At 35.9% G+C, this 8,374-nt stretch overlaps 1 protein-coding gene across 2 annotated transcripts in view; it reads left to right on the forward strand.

Annotated features, from left to right (window-relative positions):
- Positions 1–7,552, forward strand: part of DCAF17 (DDB1 and CUL4 associated factor 17) — a 38,585-nt gene extending 31,033 nt beyond the window's left edge. For both annotated transcript variants that reach the window (XM_008527385.2, XM_008527387.2), the window contains 2 exons: positions 1,752–1,907; positions 2,684–7,552. In XM_008527385.2, the coding sequence (XP_008525607.1) occupies positions 1,752–1,907; positions 2,684–2,833 (306 nt within the window). In that variant the 3' untranslated portion in view covers positions 2,834–7,552. The remainder of the gene's footprint in view (positions 1–1,751; positions 1,908–2,683) is intronic.
- The last annotated feature ends 822 nt before the right edge of the window (positions 7,553–8,374 follow it).

The following is an 8,374-nucleotide window of genomic DNA, read 5'->3' on the forward strand; positions in this document are numbered from 1 at the left end:
GGGTAAGGAGCTCCATGCAGCCTTAGATGATAGGATTGTGCGTGCTGTTTCAACCACTTCATCCCCATCATCCTCTCTTCATAAATGGAATTACTCATAAGATTTTGTCTGCAGAAAGTTTCATAGGATGGAAATAATTTGAAAACACTGTTAACTTGTTTTGTTAACGTGCACACTTTCTAAGGAAGTCTCTCAATAGCAAACTCTTGAGTTATATCCTGATGACTTTATGGCTTTTGCTTTATTTTTCACTTATTAGACATGGCTATGTTTGTTAATGTTCATGGGCCAGGTGAGGAGGGTGTGAGGGTGTGGTAAATCAGTTCAGCCTCTATCCTCAACTTGACGTTGCTAGTCCCTGAGCTAATATATTTTTAGCCTTTTCTTTTAAAGAGACAATGGAAGTACTTATGAAATCAACTGACAGTGATCATGCTTCAAATATATAACCATTGCATAAATACTAAATCCATTTAGACCTCATAACATTATTGTTTGTGTCATTATTTCTAGGTAGAAATATTAGAGTAGCCTGCTAAGGATAGTTTTTAAAAATCTTTTAAAATAGTTTGGAAGTGGCCCAGTATGTGGCTACTCTCAAAAAAGAAAAAAATTTATTATTTTGGACCATGGGAATCTATTGAGAACAAAGTAGAAAGCTCCCTGCCTTGTATATAAAACTATATTCAAGAAAGACATACTAAAATTATCAAAAGAATAATTGGAGGGGGGAGAAGATAGTAGCAAATAGAGAGAGACTCTACATCATGAGACTAGAAAACGAAAACCTTTAGCCTGTAAAGGGAAAGTTGAAAAGGGTTGTGACTAAATTCTGTAAAATCACTGACACGTAGGCAAGAAGTCATCTTTTGAAGTTTGAAAAAGATAAGATTAAGGCAAAAAGGTAAATAAAAAGGAACCGCGGGTAATAAACCTATGTAAATTTTTATGTCATGTGTGGTAAAGGCAGGCAATATAAGTGGATTAAAGAGCAGTTTGACCACACGTAAGCGAAGGATTAGTATGTGGTGATTAAGAGAAACTTGCTGTGCCTGCCTGGATGTCCCTGGATGGCTGGGCACAGATCTGCTTCGCTTGTGAGGCTGTTGGAGTCCCAGGTTTTCTTCCTTGAGACAGAGTTCTGGGGTTAGGTTTTTTTTCTCCCTTAAGTCTTCACCATCATTAATCATTTCTAACATCTCTCATCCCAGTCTTGTTCTGTTGGTTGGATTTTAGTTCCTAATATTCTCCCTCAAGTAAAAGTAACCATTTTTGTTTTATTTAGGGAAACAAAAAGGTTTTAAAGGAGAAAAACGGTGACAAATAGAGTCATAAATAGTATATGGTGGGCTATCACTTCTTCAAACAGCTTGTGTTTTTCTGGTGTAAGAGCTTTCTGAGCACAGTAAGCAGTCTTCAGGTTTCAGAACTGGGGTTTATATATTGTCCTGTCTGGGAACCAGTGAACACGCATGTCAGAAATAGCAGTTGAATACCTCTTTTGAATCTGGACAAGCTCTGGTTCTGTTTGTCAAAATCTGGATACTGCTTAAGTCTTGAAAATCTTGAAAAACTGATGTTTTACTAGGCATATAAGTAGAGCTACATTTCCACCTATGCTTCCACCCATTCATTCTTCTTTCTACGTATTTTTATAAGTACTAGAATAAACTACAAACGTGGAAATAATCCAAACTGAATAACTGGATTTTGCCCCTCTTTTCCTTCACCCTATCCATCTATTCCCTGAGACTTTCAAAATTGTGGATTATGAAGATGAGTTGGATTTGCTTTCTGTGGTAGCTGTTACGCAAATAGATGCTGAAGGAAAAGCTCACCTGGATTTCCACTGTAATGAATATGGGACTTTACTTAAAAGCATTCCTCTAGTGGAGTCATGGGATGTGGTGAGTAGAGTCCATGGAATAGAAAGTTGTAAGTTTTCTTTATAGGTGACGTTTGTTAGAACAGATGTTACTGTGTTCATGTGAGTCCAAGTTCACCCATACCAATGACCGTATGAAAGAGGTTGTCATCCTCCATGCAGGACAAAACGAGTACGTCTTAAAGCCTTCCTCCCCTAGCAACTAGAGGATGCCTCCTTACCAATGGCCTTAAAGATGAAGCTTTATGTTTTTTCCTGGATATGCTATTTATTTCCTTACCATAGTCTTTGTTTTTTTCTCATTTTATAAGTTTAATGATGTTTAAAAAAATAAAAGTATACTGTATTGAATCCCCGCAGTTATTTAACAGAGACCTTATCTAAGCATGTAGGGTTTCTAGGCACTCTTAGAAGCATTTGTCTGCTCTTCTGAGTATTATAAAATAAGGAACAGTAAACATTATTTTATACAATCCTTGTTTCATCAGTGAAGAACCTGAGAGGTTTAGCAACTTGCCCACGGTCACACAGTGAAATAGTAGCAGTGTTAGCAGTAGAATCTGGGTGTTCAGACTCCTAAGTCCAGAACTCTTTTCATTCTCGACATTTTGTGTAATGCTTTTCTCATAAGTAATCTGCATATCCACAAATAATGAAAAATAAACTATTTCTGGCAACTATTTTGCTTCCAAGTGTATATTGAAGATCTCTAGCATACGTGCTGTGACATTTTAGTGACACAGTAGCAAATATGACTATGTGAAGAGGAGATTCCATTTGACTGTGTTTTCATTGCAGACATATAGCCATGAAGTCTACTTTGACAGAGACTTGGTGCTACACATAGAGCAGAAACCCAGCAGGATTTTCAGCTGCTATGTTTACCAGATGGTATGTGACCCTGGCGAAGAAGAAGAAACCATAAACAGAAGTTGTGAAAAAGAGTGAGATGATTTTAAATTTTGAGATGTAGCTTAATGAGACTTTTAGCCAAACACCCCAGCAGCTATGTCCAGTCCTCCTTTTTATTATCTGCAGAGCACGTTCTCCAGTATTTTCCAGAAAAGATCTTGCGTTGACTTCAGATGACTGACTTTTTTAAACTCTTGCCATACAAGGTGGTGTAAAGGTTTTTTAGAATGATGGCCGAAGAAGTCTAGCATTTTTGGAGCTTTTGGCTAGGTGGTGATGCAAATATAAAATGTTGGGGAGCAGAAAAAGATTAATTTTTGGGGAGTTGGGGAGAGGGTCATTGAAGGGGAGGTGTTTAACATGGTTCTTAAAGAATGACATGGAATTTTGATTGGTGAGACTAGGAGGGAGAGGCGAGAAGAAAGATGCAAAAGATACAGAAAGAAATCCTGTATCTTCTATAACAAACTTTGCTTAAGTTTGAGAAATGAGATCTGTAATATGAACGCATACTTCTGAGCCAAAAATGTGTCGTCACGGTTTTCTAAAAAATCCTAACATATGTATATATGTTTTGTATTTGTATATAGCATCGGGAATTGGCTCTAGTTCCCAGATTATTTTTTCTTCCATGGTCTTATTCTCTTGGCTTGATGTTCCCATTGGTTATTTGTGCTTCTGTTATAGACTAATTTAAAAGATTCCAAGCAAACTCTTAAGTGAAATTTTTTCCAAGATATAGCCATTTTGCTCTTAATACATCTAAGAATGTTCCACTCATTTTACTATTCTCTTTATTTGGTGAATCTTCCAATTCTGCTTAAGCAATATTTTCATACGTATGCAGTAAGATAAAGGTATCCTGGGTCACAGTTCTGCTCCCTGTAGAAGAGTAGATAAAAGTCCTAAGAGTTCTTTCTATCTTGGGAACTGACTGATTAGCTAGAAAAAGCTTTTGGCTCTATCTTAGTTGTGAAATAAGTATTTTTTCTTTGTTAGAACCAATCTAAATATGATCCTTTAACTCAGAATTATTCTTTTTCAGAATGTTAAATAAAAACGACGTAAGTAAAGGGAGAAAATGCTTCTTTTTGCTTCCTGTTTGAGAAATCTAGTTGCTTGCAATCCACATGTTCAGCACATTTCTCTGATTCAGCCTCAAAAGAATAACTAGTCAAGATAGAAGGGGAGGAAAGAGCAGTAAAAATCATTGCTGATTCAAATATAAGGTTAAAATATGAGATTTTAGCTTGGATGATTTCCATTAAAATTCTTCAGTTTTTCCTTCAGTTTTGGCCTGGTCCCATGTTAAAAATGATGTGAATTCTGCCCTCTTCTGCCCTTGAAGTTTGCAGATAAATTTCAGTCTTATGATGATTAACAGGGCTGAGGAGAAAAAGGTATTAGCTATTTCCAAAAGTCAAGAAATTAGTAACGGAGTCCACAAATTGAAAAGAAAGAAAGGCAACAAACCTAAAACTCTATTGCACGATAAAAAAGAAGATTTAGAACATTTTAGAATAAGAGAAAATATATGTGGGCTAAAAATAAATCTTTCTGAATCTGATCATTTGGGAAAGTAGAAGTGATTACCTTGTGAGCAAGATGATAACACTATCTTCATATATTAAATCCTGATACTTTTAGATCTACTAATTGAAAAATCCATTCTCATCTTATGCATATTAAAAGTACTGTTTAATATAATATTTGAAGCTTTCTGAGCATTTTAGAGACATGATTGTGATTACAAAGCAGCTGAATAGTTACGATGTGCTAGATATTACCCCAAACTTCTAATTAGACACTAACTATATCTAAACAGCCTTGCCCAGTGAATTTACATCTTGAAAAACATGTGCAGTAAGAGGGAATAGATTAAAAATCCCAAAGAAAAGAAAGATACCAGTGTTGTGTGGGTTTCAAAGCAGAAGCAGTGCTATGTAAAAGCAGAAAGACCCAAGAGTGTTTCAGAAAAGGATGTCTTAAGACTTCAATCCTGTCAGATTTTTTTTTCAAGAAGAGGTTTATTGTTTCCCTTCTCCTTTAAAAAGTCTGCCTTCTTTTGATGAAAAGATAGAAAGGAACTCATCTACTCAGAAAGGCATCTGAGAACTATCTGAGATTCCTGGCTGGTTTTTTGGTGGGGCAGGGGTGAGTGGGTGCAATAGTTCTAGTCTAGAGATGAACTGACCACTAAGAAATTCTTAATGTCTCACCACTGCCAAAATCAAAGTAGACTAGGATGGAATTGCCATATGGGCCAGGCAGGAAATGTACCTAGTGTGAAAGATGATAGGGAGTTGTGGGCAGTGTAACAAACAGGGGGGCTGTGCCCAACTAAAAGGACAAGCTGCTGCTATTTCATTTTAGTCAATTGTAACATTATGTGGGAATGTGGGCTGCATGATTGTTAACAGGATGGTTGATAAAAAGATGCTGACAGACACAGAGATAGCAAAGAATGTGGGAAAGTTACAGATAACACACAGCAGGAGACAATATAGCATGCTTCCCAAAAAAATATGGACTTCCCAGCTCCCCACAGTGGAGTGCATCATTCTGCCACCTGCCAGGCATGAATGAGACTGCCATTCTCTTGAGGGTGGAAGGAAGTGGTGCTTAATATTCTCCTGACCCACCTTAACCCTCCTCTCTACTTGAATGTTTTAGAGACTTCAGCTGTGTGCCTACCAATTTAACAGGTGCTAGTGACAAGCATAAAGCATTATGGGTAACATTTCTGAGTGTTTAATGGGAGAGTGGGTGAGGCAGGGTAGCTTCTTTCAGCAGGTTCCCCATATTAAGCTGATAAGAGGTTATTTCTGCATTTCACCCCTTGATCTAAGATTCTGTATTCTCACAGTGTCAATGCAGCAAGATTATTGTTGTTTGACTTTCTGAAACATTTCTTGCCACTCTGGGAGAAAACAAAACAAATCCTATCATAGTTACTATTTGAACTACCTAGTGAGCAGATGATATTGTTCTATTCAAACAAACTAAGGTACTCCGCATTCTTCCACCAATTGAATGTTTTGTTTCTTGTACATAACTTTTTTAATGCTAAGTTGTATTTATTGAGTGCTTTCTATCTACTGTTTACTGTGATACGTGTAAAGTGAATTGTCTCGCATAACATTCAAGATAACCATATGAGGTATGACCTACATTATCCTTCCCCATTTTACAAATGAGGAAAATGAGGCTTACAGAAGTTAATTTGCCCAGAGTCCCACAACTAAGTGCACATCTAGATTTGTTTGATAGAAATTTACTGGGGGCTGGCCTGGAGGCACAGCAGTTAAGTTTGCACTCTCTGCTTCAGCGGCCCAGGGTTCACCAATTTGGATCCTAGGTGTGGACCTATGCACCACTTGTCAAGCCATGCTATGGCAAGCATCCCACATATAAAATAGAGGAAGATGGGCACAGATTTTAGCTCAGGGCCAGTCTTCCCCCAAAATAAAAGAAATATACCAAATTTCCTCCAAAGCTCTCAAAAGGTAAAGGATGTTATTTTATCCCACATATAGCATACTGACAATTATGTTAGGTGAATAGGAAAATGCTTAATTGTTTTTTTAATGATAATTGCATATCCAAATTTTGGACAAAGTTTGGATGAGACACAATTGGCCTCTATTCACACATATAACTTGATATAAAAGATAATTCTTCATTCAATGGTTAAAAGTCATTTTTTTAAAGGTACAGAAAATGGTAGTCATCCTGTTTGTGGTGATAATAAATACTATTAGTATTATTACTAATTACTATTAGTACTATTAGTATTACTATTATTACTAATTACTATTACTAATTACTATTAGTAATTAGTAATTACTGTGAATGTAACTTGGCTTCGTTTTCAATAATTTTTATATGTTCTTACCTTTCTTAACATGTTTACATATATCATTTACCTTTTGGAATCTCAGGGAAAATTCAGGGGCTAATTTTTGGTCCCTGTGTTGCTATAGAATCTCTCTTATAACAGGAATAATTTATTTCAGGCAAAGGATATATAGTAGAAAGATAAGACCAACTGAGGGCTTTTCCCTATCATTTTATTGTGAAAATTTTCAAACATACAGCAAAGTTGACAGAATTTTACAGTATACCCAAATAATAACCACATGGATTCTACATTTTACTCTACGTTTTATTACTTATCTATTCATGTTACTTTTATCATGTATTTCAAACTAAATTGCAGGCTTCAGTATACTTCCCCCTAATACTTCAATATACATATCATTAAGTAGAGTTTAATATTGTTTAGTTGTTAAAATTTTTGATGTGCACTTACATGCAATGAAATGCACGAATGTTGAGTATAAATTTACTGAGTTTTAACAAATACGTACACCTGTGTAACCCAAACTCTTTTCAAAATTTAGAACATTGCAGTCATCCGAGAAAGTTTCTTCATGCCCTTTCCCAGTCAGTCCCCACGCCACCTCAAGTGTAGCTACTGTTCTGGTTATTTTTCCTCACAGATTGAATTTGCCTATTCTAAAACTTCATATAAATGAAATTATACAAAGCATAATGCTTCTTTCACTCAGCATGTTTTTAAGAGTAATTCATGTTGCATGTATCAGTTGTTCGTTGCTTTTTGTTGTTGAGTATTCTTTTGTATGAATATTTCACAGTTTGTTTTCTCTCTTTTCCTGTTGATGGACACCTGGGCTGTTTCAATTTTTATTTTTACTATTATGAATAAAGCTGCTGTTGACATTCTTGTACAAATTTTTTTGTGAACATATGTCTTTGTTCCTCTTGGGTAAATATCTAAGGATGGAATTGTTGGGTCCTAGAGTAGTTGTATGTTTAGTTAAATAAGAAACTGCCAAACCTTTTTTCCAAAGGATTGTACCATTTTACATGCTTACAGCAATGTATGAGACTTCCAGTTGCTCCACATTTTCTCCAACATTTGTGGTCGTTAGTCTTTTTATCTTAGTATTTATGGTGGGTATATAATCATTTCTAGTTGGTATTTAGATTGTTTCTACTTGTGCCTAGCAACCCTCTTGTCAGGCCGACCTCTTTATCCTTTGTAACACCGCTCCCCTCCCAAGAACTGCTAAAAACCTTCTTTCCTTGTGATAATAGTTAAGAAAACCCAAAATTCAGCTTGAGTTACTCTTTCAGAAACATGGAATACATTGCTCACCAAAGAACCCTGTTTTCTTTAATGGAGACTAACACTAGAGAACAAACCTGGGTTGCTGAGAGTACACGTTAGACTATTCCAGATGACTCCTGGAGCTGGACAGGATGGCACCAGAGAGGAGGCTATGTAGAGTATTGTAATAAAAGCAGAATATCGCCTTTCTCCTTTAAAGATTGAGTCATTTTATTTCTAAATCAGGTGAATTTTTGCTGTAATATGAAAACGTATTAAACTTTATCCTTTCCCAATAACTACAGTGGATCTCAATGTGGTTTTAATTTATATTTCCTTATTAAATAATGATGGTAAGCACATTTTCAAGTGTTTATTTGCCGTGTATAAATTTTAAATTTACTGAGGTATAATGGACATAAAACAAACTGCACATATTTGAA

Source organism: Equus przewalskii, chromosome 17 (genome assembly GCF_037783145.1).
Source record: "Equus przewalskii isolate Varuska chromosome 17, EquPr2, whole genome shotgun sequence".
In the NCBI taxonomy this organism is placed as follows: domain Eukaryota; kingdom Metazoa; phylum Chordata; class Mammalia; order Perissodactyla; family Equidae; genus Equus; species Equus przewalskii.